The 21,748-nt window shown below is 47.7% G+C and overlaps 5 protein-coding genes across 5 annotated transcripts; 3 read left to right on the forward strand and 2 right to left on the reverse strand.

Annotated features, from left to right (window-relative positions):
• Positions 1-106: 106 nt before the first annotated feature.
• On the reverse strand, positions 107-2,750 carry PEX2_000130 (uncharacterized protein; the record flags this gene model as incomplete). Its single annotated transcript, XM_016737291.1, has 6 exons — positions 107-714; positions 776-1,022; positions 1,086-1,900; positions 1,953-2,482; positions 2,550-2,651; positions 2,713-2,750. The coding sequence occupies 6 exons, from the start codon at positions 2,748-2,750 to the stop codon at positions 107-109; spliced, it is 2,340 nt and encodes a 779-aa protein (XP_016599006.1).
• Positions 2,751-3,322: 572 nt separating this feature from the next.
• PEX2_000140 (LCCL domain-containing protein) lies at positions 3,323-5,456 on the reverse strand (the record flags this gene model as incomplete). The annotated part of the gene is made up of 2 exons (XM_016737292.1): positions 3,323-4,934; positions 4,993-5,456. The coding sequence occupies 2 exons, from the start codon at positions 5,454-5,456 to the stop codon at positions 3,323-3,325; spliced, it is 2,076 nt and encodes a 691-aa protein (XP_016599007.1).
• A 5,994-nt stretch (positions 5,457-11,450) lies between these two features.
• PEX2_000150 (IMPACT family protein) lies at positions 11,451-12,422 on the forward strand (the record flags this gene model as incomplete). Its single annotated transcript, XM_016737293.1, has 1 exon — positions 11,451-12,422. The coding sequence occupies one exon, from the start codon at positions 11,451-11,453 to the stop codon at positions 12,420-12,422; it is 972 nt and encodes a 323-aa protein (XP_016599008.1).
• Positions 12,423-15,363: 2,941 nt separating this feature from the next.
• PEX2_000160 (lytic polysaccharide monooxygenase AA11 family protein) lies at positions 15,364-16,620 on the forward strand (the record flags this gene model as incomplete). The annotated part of the gene is made up of 1 exon (XM_016737294.1): positions 15,364-16,620. One exon carries the CDS (start codon positions 15,364-15,366, stop codon positions 16,618-16,620), a length of 1,257 nt encoding a protein of 418 aa, XP_016599009.1.
• Positions 16,621-17,396: 776 nt separating this feature from the next.
• On the forward strand, positions 17,397-18,773 carry PEX2_000170 (60S ribosomal protein uL4; the record flags this gene model as incomplete). Its single annotated transcript, XM_016737295.1, has 4 exons — positions 17,397-17,506; positions 17,577-17,671; positions 17,795-17,945; positions 18,017-18,773. The coding sequence occupies 4 exons, from the start codon at positions 17,397-17,399 to the stop codon at positions 18,771-18,773; spliced, it is 1,113 nt and encodes a 370-aa protein (XP_016599010.1).
• Positions 18,774-21,748: the final 2,975 nt, after the last annotated feature.

A 21,748-nucleotide genomic window follows, 5' to 3' on the forward strand; every position in this document is an offset into this window, starting at 1 on the left:
TGAAGTTGGATTTTATGTTAGGAATCATAACAACTCAATGTACTAGGATAATGAGGACTACTAATGAGCATGATATAGCTTAATGACCACCCACTAACTAGTCTCTTCACGGCCGCCCCGGATTGACTTGCGATAAATCCTCCTCCAAAAGACCCATCATATACTGATTTCCCCAGAACCAATTCCCCAATTGCGCAGCAGTCCCCAAATCCTGTCCCTGCACTTGAGATGAATCGACTGGCGCCGAAAAGCCGCCCATGTTCTGCTGCGGCAATTCTGCTGAACTCACATTCATAGCGGGATTATCCGCCTGGAAATATCCTTGCGATTGTACCATCTGGGAAGTACCGCTGTTCAGAGGATTCAGGGGGTTTAAAGGGTTAAGGGGGTTTGTAGGCGCCAGTCCAAGTGCACTGAGATAAACATCGAATTCCTGACCGACATCAATGAGATTCTGATCCTGGTCTGCAGCTGTCTGGGTCCGGGTGTTGGCTTCAAAGTAAAGGCGGGCGACGGTGCCAAGGACTGAGCACAGGGTGTGCAGTCGCTCGATGGATTGGGAGAAGGGGCTTAGCGGCTGGAGGGAGGCGACAAACTCTTCGAGTAGGGTGAGGTCGTTGCCGTTGGAGGTTGTTATTATGTTGCAGAATATTACGATAAAGGGGACGAATGGGGATAGGAGGATGCCCCTATATTTCTTGTCAGAATTTGTTGGTCTGAGGTTGCATGGTCATTGCATCGAAAACGTCTTTAGGGTCATTTCAGAATGCTTACCAGTGCATGTAGGATATCCTCATGAAATCGTCTGTCCCTTTGAGCGCAGCAACGCACTGGCGATGGGTTTCCAGGGCTTCCCGGGCTGTCTCAATGCATTCGGGTATGAAGGTGGAGACACGGCCTGAGTCTGTTGGTGCTGGGATGGCTCGGTAGATCAAAGTCATGATGGCCAGCCGGCTGATCTTGTCAGTTGCGAGGTACATCAGGTCCATCTCGGATACTTTAAGATCGGACAACATGAATTTCTACATGTTACAAATTAGTAACTCTTTCACTTGATCATATCCCAATAACGGTGGGGAGTTTACCTCAAACGGCTCCATAACATTTGACTTCATCTCAGCGGCTAACCTTCGCGCATGTGCGACTCGTTCACTTTCCGGTTTCTGCAGTGCTTCCGGGCTGTATAAATATTGGTAAACCTCACTCTGGATAACTGCCGATTTAGTCCACCACATGCAGACGGGTCCCCATGGCTGGGGGATCTCTGGATCTTCATCAAGCGGCGGTAGGCTGATATCGTAGTTCTGTATGGACGAAGCACGTCCTAGACGCAGAGACATCATATTCAAAATTGTGTACACAGACCAGAATAGATTCTGCTTTTGGCGTTGGACTGGTATGGAGTCCTGCTCCATCGAGGTAAAGCGATGATACCCCAGTGTCTGGCACAGATTCATGGCCGTTGATGCTAGCGTCCAACCAACCGATGGTTTGGAAATCTCGAGTGCATGCATAGCCTGTGTTTGTAAGTAAGGATTCTGGATGAAGTATATTTGAAAAGAGAAAATGAGAAAATGACGAAACGGAAATGGGGGACTAACTCCTAGAGCTAACGCCATGATTGATTCATGGTTTGCCGGCATCAATATGTTCAAATTGGCAAGCGCTGTCTCCAGGTTGTTGCGACACATTTCAATGTAGTTCTGGTAGTCTTCTTGTGTAGAGGCGTCTTTCTCCGTGACGCCATACTCGTAGAAAACTCCATACAGACAAAAATTAGTAACAACAAATGCTGCGTCAGAGTAATCGTCTATGCAGAAATAAACTTCACGGCATTTTTCAGTGAAATATTTCAAGCCGAGAAAGGGGACATAGCCACCAAAGAAGGCCGGTGGTGTTTCTAACTGAGTAAGAATACGAAACTGAAGACATTTCTTTTGAATGAAACATACCTTGAATCTTTCTCAACATGTCTAGAACCACTGCTAGAGGCGGCATCTCAAGATCACGAATGTCGCGTCTCACGCCCAACCGCGCATTATTGGCATGAGGTTGACCCCCCTGCAAGTCCACTTCTCGACGCTGGTTCTGGATCCCGACGAGCTGCTTTAACGACGAGAGAGCCGCATTGATCTTCGGGCTTGACAAAACCTGCGGCGAGCTTTTGGACACAGCAGATTCAAGGAACGCGCTCGCGTAAGCTCCATGGGCAGTGAGAGATGAACTACCCTCGAAGCCAGAACTGGAATCGTGCTGCTCGATAGTAGGATTCGGCAGATACAAAAGACCCTTAAGCTTTCCAGGGTTCGGCGTAGTGGATGACATCTGCGAGGGGGTTGACTTCTGAGGTGAAGGGGCGAAATGAGGCTCGCGCGGGTTCGGTGGTGTGAAGCCTTGTGGTTGAGATGTATTTTTTGCTAGCTGTTGAAGAGTTCTTTCAATGCTTGCCAAGCGTTCCTCGATCAAATCGATCTTTTTCTCGCTGTGATCGAGTCAATGGGGTCCTATGATAGGAGAAAATGGTCATACTATTGATTTGAGATTAAAACCCGCCGCCGGGGCTCTGATGGCTTCTGGCCTTCACCGGTAGATCGGCATGCAATGCTAGAGCTGCGACAGTTTGAACATGGCGTGCGCTTGTCGCATCGGATCTGTAACAGGGGTGTGAGATCGAGTCATGACATCGTTCTACTCGGATCTGCAGCTGCATACCTTTCGGAGGCGGCATTGATCACACTGTATGCATCCATAATTAATATTTAATTAGTCAAAGCTGTATCTTCGAAGAATTCCAAAGTTTTCTTTTTTCTAAGCTTGCAACTTGTTGGGTTGTGGAGCAACACCTACTGCGCGTCGGACCAGTGCGCTTGGCACCTGGCGTCCCTCATGATCGGATCCCTCGGGCTCCATGGATTGGATTTCAGGATACCGCGTATTTAGTGTAACATAGAAATTGCTAAAATTAGGTACGATTGAAGCTTCAAATTGGGAGGTCGGGTTCGGCTGTTGCCTTGGCTCGAGCCGTCACGATCACGTGGCATGAATTTTCTGTCAAAATATACATAGGTGGAGATATATCGATTTAGAAGGTTAATATCAACCTGCACTATATATGGGCAATTACAACATGTGATATCTTCATTTAACAAGACCAGTCATGAAAAAGCGTGATCCAGCAAACGTCGTGCCTGTTCTATTACTCCAATGGGCACAGCGCGTCCAGCACACATGAACCAAAAATATATAATCAATCTATCTTGAAGCTGCGGCAGCATATAAACACGAAAACAGCCTTAGTGTCCAATGCAAAGGGAAAGCATATCTATTTCTTGGGAGGCGCAGGGGGGCACCACGCGCCATCGCTCAGCCAAACTCCTGTCGGGCTGTAAATGCCAGCCTCGGAGCCCCTCAAAAATGCGAATCGGAAAAATAGGTCTTCAGGTTTATCGTCAGAATCACTATCACCCAAAATAACTGATTTGGGGTCAATGTTGGTGTCCAAATCACGATTGATCAGACGAGGATTTGTCTGTAGCTCCAGGCCATCATGACCATGGCGGTGCCAAGTAAATTCCCCGCGCTTGTCTTCATCAAGATAACCGCGCCAGCGCTCTACGTCGTTGAGAAGAACAGAGATGCCATCCACTGCTAGATCTGCCATACGCTCGTGTTCCCACAGAGCGAATGTGATATTGCCATTGCCGCGATAAGTGTTGTTCGATCCCAAATCTGGGAGAGAGATGTTCACGGAGGCGGTCGTGATATTGGGATAGGTAGCGCCCCACCAGCCATGGATTCCATCTCCAAGCGGTGCTTGCTCCCCTAGAGCTGCTGGAGTCTCGATAATTGAGGCGAAGCCCCACCGGGCAACTCCGTTGATGAAAAGACCCAGCAGCAGACCCTGGTAGATGAGCGAGGGTCGCGTGGGAAAGGCAGTGCCCGGCATGAGGAGAATGGCGAGGATATAATGATGAATACGAAGGCGAAGACCAGGGAGGGGAAGCAAAATCAAGATGATGAGCCCCATGGTACAGTATATTTTCAAATACCGTGGGAGCAGACCTCCCTGGCGAATTTGCCACGCCTGACTCAGGATAATCGAAATCACAATTGGGATAACAAGAGCCAGTGCCAACTTTGCCCCGGGTTGTTTCTGAATGTCCATCGGGGTTAGACGCTGCAAGGGAATCAACCGTGCAAAGGTATAATTATTCAGAGCTCCAATGAAAAGCGGGGGTAGGAAAAGGAACAACTTTGAAAACTGGTAGATGGGCGAGGAGATTGGCTGCAAAAGCGGCGCCGCACAGAACTTGTAAAGTACGTAGACGACAAACGACGCTGGCAGCAGCCGTGATAGAAGACTGGAGACAAGGTCGGCCAAGAAAGGATACGAGGGCGGGTCTCCAACAAGTCCCGTATGGCAGAACACCATGAAGAATGTACTGAAAAACAACACAGGCGGCGATGTACAGAAAAGCCACAGGATACCAACGGCAGCAGCGGTGATTCCAAGAAGCGTCCAGCGCGGATCTGCTGGGCAGCTAGTTTGCGGCGAGGATAGTTGGAGGAAGCTGAAAGCCTTCGGGAAGGTCGACGGGAACCCGACAGAGAGAATCCCGTGTTGCTTGACTGATGGGAAAGAGTGCGCTGCACCTTCAAGCTTGACAACACCGCAACCACCATCGTTCGAGATTGCACCGACATGGATTGCTGCCTGGCAAATAAAGCTATCCGCACGATAAAGTGCCGCATCCGAGGAATCTGGTTTAGCCCCTCCAATAACTAGACCTTGGTAGTTGTATGTATGATTTCCCACAGTGTAAGGCTCTAGCAATTTGGTATCACGGCAATTCGCAGGACACCGGAAGGGAACAGTCGAAGAAGAAAATGGGCGGCAGTCGTTTCCGTTAATACCACACCCATTGCCCAACTCCCTAAAACAATCGCATTAGCTAATTTTATACCTAGATGAGGTTACATTTCGGCACGTACCAGAAGTTCGTCGCGCATGACAACGTCTGAGGCCGACCGTACCCTTCGATATAACCGGAAGAACGCGAGTGTAGCAAAATCAAAAACCAAGGCAAGAACCAAGATATATAGAGCAGCAATAAGAGTGCAGTCTTAAATTTGCGCTTGGGAAAGAGACGGTCGAGGTATTGGACTGGAAGCTCCTGGACTCGTGGAAACAGCGGCTTCAACAGAAGCATATGCGGTGGATCGGGACCCTTGACCCAATTGGCGGTGGCGCGACCGACCTTTCGGAGCGGTAGTGGCACCCAGCCCCAGCGAAACGACTTGGATGACTCCCGCAGCCAGACGGGAAGAGTGCTGCCAGCCTCGACATCGGGCGGCGGCAGGTCTTCGGAAGCTTCGGGATCGTTGAGGCGCTCGTCATCTTCAAGCAGTGGGGGAACATATAGCCTGGCGGCCTCCTCTCGGCCCTCTCCAAACATGGCGAAGGGTTGGCCTAGAGGCAGAGTGTGGTGTAGTTGGAGGAACTTAAATGGACGCAACGAACGATGGGGTATAAGGTATGACGGTGGTCGGTGGCTGATGGGCGCTAGCGTTACGATAGGCAGTGGGGATCTCCGTTGATTGGTATGCAAGGCGGATGATCACCAGGGACGCAGCCCTGAAACGAATAGAGCGAGTTAACCGTGCTAGGCCTAGAACATGAAACGATAGAGGATATAAACACAAAAAGGAAACGGAAAAGATATGGGAAGAAAGAGAGACGAGGTACGAGATGAGATCTGGGGAAGAGACAGCGAAAGCGGACCCATCAGGCAGCCAAGGCAGCCAGGCACCCAATCAGAACGACACGCGTGACGGTGTCCACAGGGTGGCAACACGATCTCTCCGCCAACAATCTATCTTCGATGATCTTCAATTCGGAAAAAAAATTAAAAAAGTTGCACTATTGCAGGGAAAATCTTCGGATGTGATCTGAGCTTCTTAAACTATATTGTCGTTCCATCCGTGTTGTTCGTCCTACGCTGTGTGACAAAAAGGTCAGGGATTACAGTCCTAATACCAAATGACGACGGAAATGACATGATTCCTAGGGACTTTCCAAGAAAACCCTAGTCCCATCTAACACGATACATTTGCAGAAATACTATATTAACAGTCATTCCCTAGACTCTTTGCAGTACCGACCTCATCGTCGCCATTCTGATATTGCCGTTGCCAAAATGAGGAGCCCTTTCCCAATCTACGGGTGAAGGGCACCACCATATCAGCACCTATGGGAACACAAGTTACCCGAATGTACCTATAAGTTTCTCGCATGGCCGTACTACCAATAGAGACAAGTCAGGTTTCCTTAGTCAAGTTCATTCAAAACGCCTTAAGGAAGTCGCTCAGGGCTGTACTGAGAACCCAACCAAGCAAATATCTCGTTCCTTGGCCAGATCTCAGCCATAAAAAAGGACGGCAATTTCTGGTTTCATCACGACAACACGAATTTTTATGCCACTATCCATATTCTGGTCAAGCCATTATAGCTTGGTGTCTGTCATTTTGGCCGTCCCAGCTAGAAGATGAAGGCGAGACAAGAACATGGAAATTGATATCTTACAAGAGATCAAAAAAAATGCCTTCAGGATTGTACTCAAATGATACTAGAAATAATGTCTGAAACAGCTCGCTTGAGTGCCAATAACTTCTTGTCTAGTATCGTTATATATATATGTGTGTGTGGCTGTCAGATGATGGTGATGCTTAATGTCCCGTGAGATACGTTTTGGTAGTACCAAGGCTAAAGAGAATAGTCATCGTTTATCTTAGTTCAGCCACGATTCCCGGTTGCTTCCCTTCACTAATTTCGGTAGAAGAGTGAAAAATGACTATCTAAGTCTCTGGGGTTGACTAATTTAACTTGTAAGCGGCGGTACAGAACAACACTTGGACATTTCTATGTATAGCATGCGAAAGAATACACAAGATATACTTCGCAGAATACCTGTGAATTGCCCTTTCGATTTAGCCTTACCCCTTTGGGTTCAGCGCTGTCAAACTCGTGTCTTCGCGCGGTCGACGCTCGTCTTCCCATTCCCATCTGTTGCTTTTCAGCCGCACACTACTAGCAGTTTGCCGTTACCTCCAATTTCAACTTCAAGGATCGAAATTATTTTATAGAGTCCTGACTCTGCCTATTCAGTCCATTCGTTCGATAATTGTCCGAATTGCTCTTTGTCCTTTTCTCTTAATTTGACCTTCATTGTTGATCTGTGTCTTGTTCTACCGCGCAGGGTAGCCGGTGCCCAAGTGGGCCCGTAGACGGCCCCGGGGGTTTTGTCCCAGTCTACCTTCTGCCCTTTCCTCACAACGAAGAAAGCGTTTATGCGTACTCTGCATGGACCTCGTTCTGATATAGCTCAAGCAGCTCCACAGCATTGAGCAACTCCCCGACCTCTGGCAACTCCCCAACATCGAGTAGCTCCTCTAGTTCAAATAATTGCGCTATCGTAGGTGGTGTGGTTGGTAGTTTTGCCGGGTTAGCAATCATTGCTGCCTTGCTTTGGCATTTCATGCATCTTCGCCCACAGAAGCAATCACCTTAAGCGGCGATGTCCATCACCGAAGCATCAATGTTGCAGCAAGAGTCTCTTCAGTCCCCGGGCATACCAAGCGAGCTAGGCGGCCAAGGTTCTGTGTCAGAGCTACCTAGCCACAAAGAAAATACTCTTCACGAGTTGCCGGAATCTAGAAAGAGTCGATGAAAGGGTATTGTATTTATCTTAATATCCTCCGACAGAGTGCTAGATAATGATTTTTGTTGATGATATACCCTAGGGACGCCGGTGTTTGGCCATATTCACTCATCTAGTCTCTTCATCCTGTCTTTAATATTATCTAATCGAGTATATTCGGGCTGAGATATGCCTGTTCGCATCATATTTCTGGTCAATAGGATATCATCATCACTATCAACAGAAACCCACCAAGCTTGATCTGCCTTGTTTGTTTTATCACACATTTAGATATCCGAGATACTTCAAAGATTTTGTCCTAATCATAGTCCCTATAGTTGAAGCATACAGTCTCTTACTCAAATGTCTTATTCAAGGTATTCTAACTCTATCCCAAATCCAGCATTGCTCCAAAAAAAAAAACATGAGCACCTGCCTAGCTACAGTGAACAGTGCTTGAGTTCGTAGGATCTAATTTCATTCCACCAATCATGCTACGGTGCCCTTAAAGGCTTAGGAACTCCTAGCAAGACAAATTTGACTTCATTTAGTCAGGATAAGGTATTTTATAAGTGCTAGGTAGAGTGACCTAGGCAAACTTTTAGTGGTTTATACCGAGGATTATTTAGGGGGGAAATGAAGAATTGGGAAACAAACAACCTGTGAACTCAACACTTGCCGGCCCTCTGAATTTTCAAATCTAAGCTCTCGTCAGCTTCACCTTCATGGAGATCATCCACATACATGTGTCGATTCTTCTTCTTCTTCTTCTTCTTCTTCTTCCACTATTTGGAAGCTTTTGTTTTTGTTTTCAACTGGCAATGGGTTTAAAGCGAGGCATTGTAAATTGCCAGAGTCATTATTCCGTCATTTTTATGTCTCTCTGTACAGAAGGAGTCCTCCAGACACATTCAAGTCAGTCACAAAGTCCTATGTTCTCAGACTCTTCCAACTCCCCATGTCAAGTCATCCATCTATTCCCTGTTGCTTCACCACTTTTCATCTCCATCTCTCCGGGTTGACAATACCTTTTGTCTCGAAGACACTGACTCCTCTTATCTTGCATTAGTCCACCAATCTTCACCCCCACAACATACGTTTTGTGACCTCTCAAAGGCGTCGGTCGACTCTGCTTGCTCTCATTCTTGCTCCTTTCAGATTTACAATTTATGAGACCGGTCACCAAAACCCCGCAATTCGCTCCACACTCCAGATTATCTTCCAGCGTTGATGTCATATGCCAGTTTCACCCAACACGCACTTTAGGTCCAGCCAGCAACGCGTGATTTCTCGGACGCTTTCCCACCTCCTACCTCGCTCATCACACCTCGCAGCCTATAACTCGTCTCAACCCGAACCAACACGGTAAACATATCGGCGATGACCACGCGAGACGCTTTACAAGAACCCCACACTTTTTAAACTCGAATCTGCAGCCTGCAGGTCATAAATACCAAGATCGCAGGGGCTGCTGCCTCTTCGTCTCCTACAAGGTCGGCAACGAATTCCAGCGATATCGTTCGAATCCCGCAACGATCTTCAATCCTGTCATGGTGATATTTTCGGTTCAAAAGCCTTCTTTCCATCATCACCATCATCATCATTATCGCAGCCGCCCATTAGAAGACACTTGCCTGCTTCCATAAAGCTAGGGTCGATAGTCTGCTATTAGGAATAGCAAGCAATCCGTTTGAAAATTCTCATCAATTGACCTCACGCAAAACAGCGATCCCAGGAAAGACCACACAGCAAGAATGGCACACCAGTCATTGTTTGGGGATATGCTGTGTGTGAGTGGTCATTTCCAATCTGGGTCATATGCTAGGCGTCCCCGATCAGCAACGGGTCTTCCCCGGAACTTCAGCTAATGCTTCTTTTTTTACGGCCGCAGCAAGCCTTCCCATTCTTTCCAACCAGAACTCAGGCCAAACATTCCCTCGCTTCGAATGCGTTTGCTTTCTTATCCCTCTAGCCCCTCTTCCCCGGGCGTGTATTATCACCCTTAATAAAGAGCAACCTTGTGTGGTTATCAAGGTTGTTCTTGGTTGTTCAAACAAAAAAAGATTTTGCAAGCGGTGAGATTCGAACTCACGCGGAAACCCACTGCGGATCACATGACCTAAACACAGCGCCTTAACCACTCGGCCACACTTGCTTATTGAGAAGAGGTCCCGAGGACTCGGTACAAGTGAAACATATGATCTGTTGCAGTCATAATCAGCCCCCGTCAGTTACCAACGGTTAGGAGATGTGAGAAATTTCTAAATTAGAATTATTTACACCTTGTCTTTTTCAACTATGTTCTATCTACCACAAGTATAGTCGGCCGCTTATGCAGCCTTGTGGCGTCTTTTTAAATGTCTTTTTTATGGATATTTTGCCCACCTTTGGTTTCATACATGGCGGGAAAAGGCGAGAAAAGGCATAAACTACAAGAATAGTCGGCCGCATTTGCGGCCTTGTGATATCTTTTTGGTTGATCTTTTGGCTAATCTTTTTGGTTGTCTTCTTAAACGTCTTTTCAATGTCTTTGTTTTGAATATATTTTGCTGCTCATCTCAGTGTATCGATAAACGGTAGAAAAAGGCGGAGAAAGGCTTTATTTGTGAAATAACTTTGGATGGACAAGAATAGTCGACCGCATTTGCGGCGTTGTGACGTCTTTTTGGTTAGTCTCTTCAGATGTCCTTTTTTCCACAAATAGTTTGTCTTCGGGTTCGTATGTTGTAGATAGACGGCAGAAAGGGCGGTAAGAGGCTTAATTTGTGAAATGGACTTTTCTAGGTATAACGAGGGACTAAGGGCATGTAACCTTTGACTAGTTCGCACCCTTGATTATTCCTTCTTTAAGAACCTTGCAACCATCGACGACTCAAAGATCTTGACTTCTCGTACCAAATCCCTTTCATGAGGTTCATAAATCTGATTCACTTTTAGTGGGAGCACATCGGAATCGGTTTACAACGGTGAGCTTGATCCGTTCCATCTCCGGCTTCTATGTCCGCTAGGATAACAAGTCTGTCAGCTGGGATCCATAAGGGCATTTTGTGTGTATCGCAGTGTGGTTTTGTGAACAGCGGGGATAGTATTCCCATCCCCTTTCAAAAGGTGGGAAACAGTAGAAAGTGAGAAATCGCAAAGACAAAAGTAAAAACTGAAGATGCTACCCTTACTCCTATAGAATCCAAATTCCTTCCTAGAGAAAGGGAATTCTTCAGCGCTCTTCAAAGACTTTTGTTGTGATTCAATGGTCCATTTTTGACCACCACTCCGGCCGTGGGACAACTTCGCTCGTTCGATCAGGATCCTAGCGAGAGTAATTGCGGTTCCCACGAAATCTTGAATATCCCTAGACCCAACATTCTGGAACTCTCGGATTCGGGTGATTTCGAAGACTTTTGGTATGCATCTCGAACCTCTATAGCCCATGCTCTGATTAAGACATCTTGACTATTAGCGCAGCTGTTAAATCCCTCTTGGATAATCCTATCTCGTGTAGGAATCTCTTCCCCTCTCCTAATATAGGCAAGGCCACGTTGAGTCCTCGTCCCCAACAAATTTTCCTCTCAGGTATAAATCTTAACATGGGTTACTTGTTACTTTATACCAAATATAAAAGCGGTAGTTAGAAATTCTCAGTTCACATCAAAATAGGTGCCTGAGTGCCTGAACAAACTGTGGGGTCAGCCCATTGACTCTCACAAAGAATTAAACCCTCACCCCGCACGAGCTCCAGGCTCTCCAACCAGCACAATGCCTCTAATCCCTGAGAATCAAGACCTCGCCGAAGAAATCGAAGCTGTAAACGCCATCTACGAGCCCGACACAATAACCGTAACGCGCACGACCCCCGCAAACGCGACAACCAACAACACACTCGACCTGGGGAGTCCCGCGCACTCCGATAACCAGATCCATACCACAGTGGTCACCCTCCAAATCCCAGAACAACCTCACCTATCCTTCATCCTCGGCTTCGAAGCTTCATATCCAGACTCCCGACCCGCAGTACTGGGAACAGCATCAACCGCCGCGCGCGGGGAAGGCAAGATTGCCATCGATGTATTGGAGAATATCATACAGCGGACCTGGCAGGCCGGCGCCGTGTGTCTGTTCGATGTAATCAGCGAAGCATTGGATGTATTTCCGGAATTGAGTATCGGGCAGGACGATGTCGAGAACTCGTCTACTCCACCAACTGTCGACGCGTCGACCGCGACAGACGCATTTGAAGCTCTGTCCTTGCGCGATGCATTCGGCATAGATTCACCGCCCGAATGGATCCTATCTGACGTGGTCTCCGAGAAGAAATCGGTTTTCGTGGGCCGTGTTGCCCGTGTTACGTGTCTTGCGCAGGCGCAGGCTTTTATTGATCATCTTACGGCTACGGATCGGAAGGTTGCGGCCGCGACGCATAATATTAGCGCTTGGCGCATTCGGCAGAGGAAGGCTGGGGACGGGGAGGGTGGGGAGACTGTTGTTCAAGATTATGATGATGATGGGGAGACTGCTGCTGGGGGTCGGTTGTTGCATGTTATGCAGTTGATGGATGTGTGGAATGTTGTGGTTGTTGTTACGCGGTGGTATGGCGGGATTCAACTTGGTCCGGCGCGGTTCCGACTCATTAATGATGTTGGTCGTGATGCTTTGGTTAAGGGTGGATTTACGAAGGAGAAGGAGGAGGCTGCGGGTGCGGAGAAAGGGAAGAAGAAGGGCAAGAAATGAAAGGGCTGATGATCTACCTGATCATTTTGGATGCTCGATACCCTCCCTACACATGAATTTTATTCAAATGGAGGATTCTGGTCCGTGCGAGGCGGATGAGATGAAACACACGAGCCTACGTGACCGGGGTGCTTGATGGAACCCTAATCAGGCATCAATCGCACTAGAACTGCGGATACAACTTTCCTTCTGGGAAATTGTGCAAGACTTTATGTCTATCCTACGATTTACCGCACTGGGGAAATGGTGTGGCCCATTGCAACGCTGGCTACGGTACTGTCGACAAGCAATGCTTAAACTTTATCGAACACAAAGAAATCCCCACTTGAATTCTGCAGACTGGAAAGCTACAGTGGCATAATTGGGCAGGCTTACAGCTCACATACAGGACTGTCGAGTCTGCTTTGGCGCTCAAGACTCGGTTAATGTGACATGTGTATAGCACACCCTCTAAGTAGGCAACTTCAAACCGCCACAAGCGACAGAAAATCGCTGCTTTGGCAAATTTACGTTGAATATCCTATCTAGAAGGATCTGATAGTGCACGCCATCGAATAAGTCCAGATTAGGCACTTGGTTACCATATACTACATGTAGTTTCCCCGGTCAAACTGACGATGTACATCCTCAGCCAGCACAACTCACTGTTCCTATAAACGAATATGTTTTAGATCTGTAATTATACATGACAGAGGTATTTTACTGGAGTATCCGCCAAGTTTATTCGCAAATTAGGCTACGCTATGACTACAATGGCTTGTCTTGCTTTATCTCCATTGGATTTTAGGAAGGTTTGGCAGCATCTGTTATAGAATATGAGGTATCGAGTAGCCACTGATGTACGTAGAAGACGAAAACGTGTGCGCTATATAGCAGGTTTCATGCGAACCGCCATGCAAACCGAGCTGTCACTGCGGGATTTCTTGTCCAATTCTAAGGATATACACACTGTAGGCGCTTAGATCAAAATAGTCATGCACTCGCAAAGGGCGGAGAGTGCTAGATCGATGATTGGATCACCATATACTAGAGGTTTAATTACCATCAAGTAATAAGGAGTAACAATGGAAAGATGGTGCTCAGGGGGAGTTTGCAATATACTAGATCAATAAATATTTCATTCGATTTGAATCCCCACCAGATACTACCATAGTATACGACAAACCAATGGGCGAGCCACAGCGACGCTAAATACGAATCTTGATTGAGTCTTTCGGATTTCATTGTTGAGATCGCAAATGCAGGTCCCTATCCTCGTTCTAGGCTAGGCCAGCCGAGTATTGTGGTCTGTTCAAAATTACAGGGAGTGCTAACCGGATGGCTCTCATTTACGTTTTGGGATGTTGATATTTCTTTGGGAGAACGAGACAATGGGCTTTGTATGTACCCCGTAGTGGCTTCCATATTGTTTCTAGCGGAGATGGAATCCGCCAAGTACATTTGGTGGAGCATAACTAAGATGATCCTGAATCACGCTTATAAGATTACGACGTAGTATGCTTGACATCGGAGAGATCTTGGAAATCAAACTTGACACATTCCATTCGGAGATGTCACACTTTAGTTACCTAATTGAACTCATTTTCTAAATGTCAAGACTTGGCGAAGGAGAAAGAGTTCTGCACGGAGTACCGAGTACCCCACACAAGTGCCGGTTTGAGATAGATTGAACGAACGCTGAACAGAGGATGCCCACTTGAATTGCATGTTGTTTCACTGCGTCATAGGCTTGGGTACAAGTCGCAAGGGCTAATTATGGGCACTACGGAGTAGGTAGTACGGAGGCGAACATGAAACACACCTGTCGACGTTCGTAATTGGCCACCTTGGAAGCGATCTGAAGAGAAAAAAACCAAGGCGGCTAGAACGACAGCCAATCCACACGAACATTTGTGTGCGAGCGGTTGATGGTGCGACAAATCCAGGGGGTGGAAAAGTCTTGTACCTTGCAGCCTGTGCGGTGGTTGGCTCTTTCCCAGCCGCCCATCCAGTCCAGCGGGTAAGGTGTCTCTCAGGTCCTACTGGTCGTCTTTTGGTTTTTGACTGACGTTCAGCTTTTCACCGTGTAAACATTTGAACTCTAGTGGACGAAATCGAAAACACATGATTTCTGAAACATCCCCTCTCCTCCTTGGCCTTCCCCACCCTCCAGGTCTGTGGATATACTGACACATCGATCGACCAAGCGGATGTCTCTGCACTTTTCGGAGATCACACCAAGTGTCTCGTTAATTGCCATGCATGTAACATCGGACCATTAAGAGGCTGAGACTCGGGATTTCCAAGATCCTTGGAGGGCCAGAGAGTAAGCCCATGTCTTTGTATATAATCCCTGACGCCAACGTTGCATGGGGGTCTCTCTTAAATTCTTCTTTAGTATATTCCCTTTCCTTCTTTTCTTACTTCTATCAATTCGACATTCAGGCTAGACCTGTGTCACTTTCCTTTTTCGATTGATTATTTTGCCTGTGGCAAAATATCATACACTCCTTTTTTTGAAGCCAACCTTTTGATACGAATATAAAACAAAGAGGCCATCACTATTGTTCCTCAACAAAGAGTGTAAGAATAACATCCGACAAATTTGAATCAGTTTGTTTCATTCACTCTGATACAAAGGTATTGTGTTGCTGCCTTTGTTTCATCGTTGCCTCCGATCTATATACGTCTGATCTATTGTGGGAGATCTATGATCTATTGTTGAGACGTATATGCCTTGCCTAAAATAACCCCATCAATGAGACACTGTCATTATATATACTCCTAAACGCCTCATCTTACCTCTCGCATTTCCAAGTCTCTCATCACAACGCTAACATTCCACTACAAGATCCATTCCTTTTTACATCTGATTCCATTCGTCTGGCACGAATCGATCCCATTTGCAACATTTATCTGTCGAACCAGACCTCAAACTATCCCAAAAATTCAATCATCCAAGATGTTCTTCACTACCAAAGTGATCGCTGCCCTGATGAGCGCCTCCATGGTCAACGCCCACATGATTATGAACACTCCCACTCCTTACAGCAAGGACAGTCTCAACAACTCGCCTCTGGCAGCAGACGGCAGTGACTTCCCTTGCAAGCTTCGTGACAACGCCTTCGAGGCCCCCTCCACCGAGACAATCCTCGCCATCGGCGAATCTCACCCTCTGGCTTTCACCGGTAGCGCCACCCACGGCGGTGGTTCCTGCCAGATCAGTCTGACCACCGACCTAAAGCCCTCCAAGTCCTCCGAGTGGAAAGTCATCAAGTCCTTCGAGGGTGGCTGCCCCGCCAATGTCGACGGCAACATGTCTGGCGGTCCCGACGTCGCCGATCCCTACACTTTCAACTTCACCATTCCCGATGGTATCTCTGCTGGCAAATACACCCTCGCCTGGACTTGGTTCAACCGCATCGGCGACCGCGAAATGTACATGAACTGCGCCCCAATCACTGTCTCGGGTGGCTCCTCCAAGCGCTCCCCCGAGGAACTCGAGAGACGCGCTGCTAGCTTCCCGCCCATGTTCGTCGCAAACGTCAATGGCTGCACTACCCCGGACAATGTTGATATCCGCTTCCCTCAGCCAGGCGACTATGTCGAGTATGACGGTGAACCCGCCAACCTCGCCAAGGAGGGCTCCGAGGCTTGCACCGGTACCGCTACCTTCGGTGGCTCCGGTGACACTACCTCTAGCTCTAGCTCAGACTCTGCTTCCAACTCATCTGGTTCCGCTTCCGGCTCTGCCTCTTCTGGCTCTGTGTCATCTGGCTCTGCTTCCTCTGCTTCTCCAGCTGCCTCCGTAGAGAGCGCCTCCGTCGCAGCCGCCTTGGCATCCGCGGCCCCAATCCCAGAAGCTATTCCATCAAGTGCACTTGCCGATCCCGAGCCCACGTCCTCTTCAGCAGCTTCCCCAGCTCCCGCGACGACCTCTTCGCCCTCTAGCTCTGGATCCGCCTCCAGCTCGAGCTCCGGTGCCCTGACAGGTAGCTGCAGTACCGAGGGCCAGTGGAACTGCATATCAGGCACCTCTTTCCAGCGCTGTGCTTCTGGCACCTGGTCCGCCGCTCAGCAGATGTCGACCGGCACGCAGTGCAGTGCTGGTCAGAGCGCGGAGCTTGTTGTCACTGCCAGCAAGAAGGCGCGTCATATCTCGAGTATGCGCTTCCGCAACCGTGCCTTCGGTGCTCACCACGCCCACGCCCTTAGTTAGATATGTAACATGATCCGCTGGCTTCGGTGTTGTTCACTTTCCCCCATTGGAAGGTTTTTTAAGATTTTTTCTCTTCTTTTTGATCTTTTTTTCCAGCTGGGCTGGTTCTTTTACCCGTCGGTGCATTATATCTCGCTTTTTTCTTGTACATTTAGGAGATGAGGCTAGGAAAATAGGAAATCTCATAGGTTTTGATATAAAGATATCCATTTTGTATATGGTGGCTCTGTATTGTACTATTAGTAGTCTGTAGAGATGAGTGCTGCTCAAACAACATGTGGTATTGTTTGCCAATGCCCTTTGGGCAGCTTGGTAAAAAAAATAGAAAATCAGTTGCAGTAATGACGAGTACTGGCCAATCATCACAACTTCACCCAAATGGGGTACTTAAAGGAACTGCAGAGATGGACAGTCCGCATTGCTTGAGCTTTTTTTCCCTCGAGGTCTGGGTTGAAACAAATCAGAGACAAATTAAACATCGCTTCCGACTCGCTGAGCGAACTCGGTTTATGTTGAACTTCAATGTTACTCTCGATGGCTTCAATGTTTAGGATGGATCGCACCTGCCACAGATAGACCCACTTGTGGACCCCACGTGATAGCTCCGATTAGATAATGGTTACATATTTGCGCTAGCCCACATATGGCAGGAAGGGCTTAGGGTTCGCCGCCCCACTTCATTTTCTCACTAAGCGAAAAAATCCACACCCAGCTGTGAAGCCCCCCGACTCAGAGAGATTGGATCTTCAACCTCACCTCGACACCGACCAGCAACAATGGCCTCTCGCCCGACTGTCTCGATCGCCACGGCTGCGGGCAAGCCCTCCGGGGCCTCCCACCCCCTTCCCACTGTGTTCTCTGCTCCTATCCGCCCGGATATTGTCCAGTATGGCTCGCCAAAAACCTTGAAGGATTCATAAATCGATGGAGGGGAAGTGCTGACCGTCGCTCTACAGGCATGTTCACACTGGTATTGCCAAGAACAAGCGCCAGCCCTACGCCGTGAGCGAGAAGGCTGGTGAACAGACCTCCGCTGAGTCCTGGGGTACCGGTACGTTGTTTGGCACATTTTTCGAGATTGGAAGAATCGAGTCCAAATTTGCGAAAATTTTGCGATCATCGAATTCTCCACTTTGGAGAGCAATAACTGACTGGATCGCTTCACGTTGAATAGGTCGTGCTGTTGCCCGTATCCCCCGTGTCTCCGGTGGTGGTACTCACCGTGCCGGTCAGGCTGCCTTCGGTAACCAGTGCCGTTCCGGTCGTATGTTCGCCCCTACCAAGGTCTGGCGCAAGTGGCACCAGAAGGTCAACGTTGGCCAGCGGTATGTGGAATCCCATTGAACAAATTGAACGGCTAGAGAATGCGGAGGAACTAATAATCTCGCGCCCATAGTCGTTTCGCTACCGCCTCCGCTCTGGCTGCTTCTGCCTCCCCCGCTCTGCTCTTCGCCCGCGGTCACCGTGTCGCCAACGTCCCCGAGGTTCCCCTCGTCGTTGAGTCCAAGGCCGTTGAGTCCCTGAACAAGACCAAGGCTGCCATCGCCCTCCTCCAGGCTGTCGGTGCCGGTCCCGATCTCGTCAAGGTCCAGAAGTCCCGCAAGATGCGCGCCGGTAAGGGTAAGCTCCGTAACCGCCGCTTCCGCCAGCGCCGCGGACCTCTCGTTGTCTACAACCCCGAGACCGACGGCAAGGACCTCGTCAAGGCCTTCCGCAACATCCCCGGTGTCGAGACCTCGCCCGTCTTCTCCCTCAACCTCCTCCAGCTCGCCCCCGGTGGTCACCTCGGTCGCTTCGTCATCTGGACCTCTTCCGCCTTCCAGGCTCTCGACCAGGTCTACGGCACCACCACCAGCCCCTCGGCTCTCAAGCGGGATTACCTCCTGCCCTCCAACCTGGTGGCCAACGCTGACCTTACCCGCCTTATCAACTCCTCCGAAATCCAGTCCGTTCTCAAGGCTCCCAAGGGTGAGGCCCGCACCAAGCGCGTCAACGTCCAGAAGAAGAACCCTCTCCGCAACAAGCAGGTCATGCTCCGCCTCAACCCCTACGCCGCTGCCTACTCCAAGCAGAAGCTTGGACAGCAGTCCGTCGAGGGTGGCAAGCCTACTGCCCCTGCCGCGTCCTTCATCGAGACTCTCTACGAGAACTAAGCGGGTCTTTCTTTGCCCCCCTGCTATTTATTTGTTAACTATTTCGTTGGCAAAATGGTAGTCAGCAAAAATGAATCAATGCCTTTTTTGCAATACCCATGGGTCTATTTGGAGTAGTAATGTGATCGGTTTCCGTGTTCTTCTAAGTGACCCTCGAATTCTTTGTATCTTGCATGGTAAGTTGTGTAGACGTAGATGGGTCGAGGTTCCCGTTTCCCCGTGGATAACTGTTTGATCTGCCAAATTCCTGGTATATCTAATGAATCTTCGCAAGATCATGGATGTATGTGCTAACGCTTCTACTAATCAAAACCTATTTCCGATCGAATATGATTGCCTTTTCGAGCACTCCATACGAAGAACTAGGTCTAGTTCTTTTCCATGGCCACTTTAAGCTTACGGGGTAGAAGACTATAGCCGAGTGATCTGTCTAGTGGAACCAATTGCTTGTCTCTTGTAATTTACCGGTCGCTCACTCGGCATCCTTATATAATTGCCGGCAACTTGCTAGGTCATCCTTCGTGGTTCCGAAACGGCACGTACTCGCTGAAAATTCAGGTGTCTGGTTCCATGCAACACAATGACTAGGGGAGAGCCTCATCATTCTTCTCTCATTGAACCGATTAACTTCTTCTATATGTCTTTTATACTATCATAACTAGCAGAAGCTCGATATAATCTTGGAATGGTAGGGTTTATATAAAGTGAAAGAAAAATCCTTAAATATATATTTACGTATGAATATGTACTACCGCATAGCTGTTTCCAGGCCACCATTGTTAGAGAACATGTTGATTATTAGAATGAATCCTTTTGAACATTCAATTATATCACTACCAGACAACTGATTTCATCATGTCAACAGAATAAACCATTTTCTAATTCGTAAGGTTCGGGCAGATGCATATAGAAAGTCAATTCGTCCAAAGGAACCACGGGTAGAGATGCGGCTCCCTTTTTTTCCATCAGAAAGAAACTTTCGATGCTTCAAGTCTTGAAGTGTAATTAAACCAGTATACTACTTAGATAGCTCAATGTATACCAGCTCAATCGAGCTTGAATAAAATAGTCCAGCATATGCCAAGATGTCAACCCTGATATCACATGCTGCAAGCTTCCTCGTAGCCCACGACTTGGTACCTAGGTATAAACTCTAAACCCAATGCAAGCACATGGAATCCTTTTTAATTAATTCATGCATGACCGCAGAAGAGCCGGATAACGTCAAGTGAAACATACATTATGGCTTGCTGAGCTAGCGCGAGCGGTTCCCGACATGACAGCTACGCCATAAAACATAGTTCATAATATATTGATTAGCGTCCACGGGTACTGAGTACTAATTATTGAGACTCGGCATTTCGAGACGTTCGCGGGTATTGGCTATCGAGACTAGGAATTACTACTCCGCAGAGGAATAGCAATCTAAAAAGAAAAGAAAAGGCGATTGAAGCATTACGCAAGCTGAAACACGGGATAACGCAATTAGACAAAGAAGCATTCTGCAATAAATGTCTTATTTAGGTAACTTCACATGCCACTTCCTGCAATATAATTGACTTTTTGTGTGCCCCGTTCGTTCCTCGTAAATACATAGCTTTTTAGGTATGGGGACTTCGTATGGCGTCAGAACATCAACAATCGTACTTCGTACTCCGTATAGAGAACAGAGTTTGCCCAGTGTCATTTGATTTTTTAAGTTTATGTATGCACCCTGTATGTGAAATTGTGTACAACATATCAACCTTGGAAGTTGATAGTACTACATCTACTAACCCTCTCGGGCTATGCTATCACAGAGTACTCCGTACAGAGTACAAAGCAAGTAACTCGGAAAGTCTAAAGCCAAAGCCGGTGATCATTTAAGCGAAATACCGTTTTGGCCGCCGGGCACGGAGATCAGGGACGTGCCAGGGCGGATTGCCAAGAACACCGCCAGGGTCCACGGCTGATATTCGGAAGCACTTGGGAGTCCGAGATCTTATGTGAGTTGAAGAGCCTTTTTAACTTCTGCACATTGATGCTATTGATCCGACTGGTTGGGCGCCCATTAGATTCACTAGGTAGTATGTTGATAGTTACCTAAGGGTGTGCACTATTTTCAATGACGTTGGGTTTGAGGTCTCACGTTGTACGGAGTACATGGAAAGCCTATCTACAACCCAGAAATGGACCCATGGATATCCATGGACACCTAGTAGGTATTACATAAAAGTGCCCGGTGGGATATAGATGTACTAGTATTCTATCAAGTAATATTCTATCTGTACTCCGTACTCCGTACGGAGTACGTATATGTATCTCTCTAGTAAAGTTAAATTGTATTGCAACATCGATCAGGAACATATTAGCCGAGAGATCCTGAAAAGGTTCAAGCCGTGCGATCGGAGGGGAAAATCTCCGACCCCGCGAGGAAACAAAGAAAAAAAACAAGAGAGAAAAGAAAAAGAAAAGAAACCAGTTCAAAGAGCGGTCTCGGTAAGATCAACCGAACAGATAAGCTGTACGAGTAAGGAGAAAAATCTAATGGAACCTTGTACATGGGTACATAAACGCCCGGGTCTCGTGCTGGACTCTATTCGCAGATCACAGGGCGGACGCTTCTCTAAGTATAGGCATGTCTCACTTGAGCACCTAACACGAATCGGTTCAGGGGTGCAACGCGTATTGGCGCTATCGGGAGTCAATCCACTAACGCCGATGCAAAACATGTTGCAGTAGTAATGTTGCAATACATTAGTGTCCAAGAGGAATAGAACACGGTGGCTTTATGGAATTATGTCCTTGTACTCCGTATAGAATTGGGAAGATTTTTTTCTTCTTATTTCTGCTTTCTTTTTCCATACCCGGCACGCCATTATTTATAGAACTGTTCATGGTAGAGACATTTACGTTAAACAACCTGAATAAACCGAATAAACCGAACAAACTCAATTACCTAATGTGGATCATTATACGGGTTGTCTCAAGCCCTT

This window comes from Penicillium expansum (assembly GCF_000769745.1).
Source record: "Penicillium expansum strain MD-8 chromosome Unknown contig3, whole genome shotgun sequence".
Classification (NCBI taxonomy): Eukaryota; Fungi; Ascomycota; class Eurotiomycetes; order Eurotiales; family Aspergillaceae; genus Penicillium; species Penicillium expansum.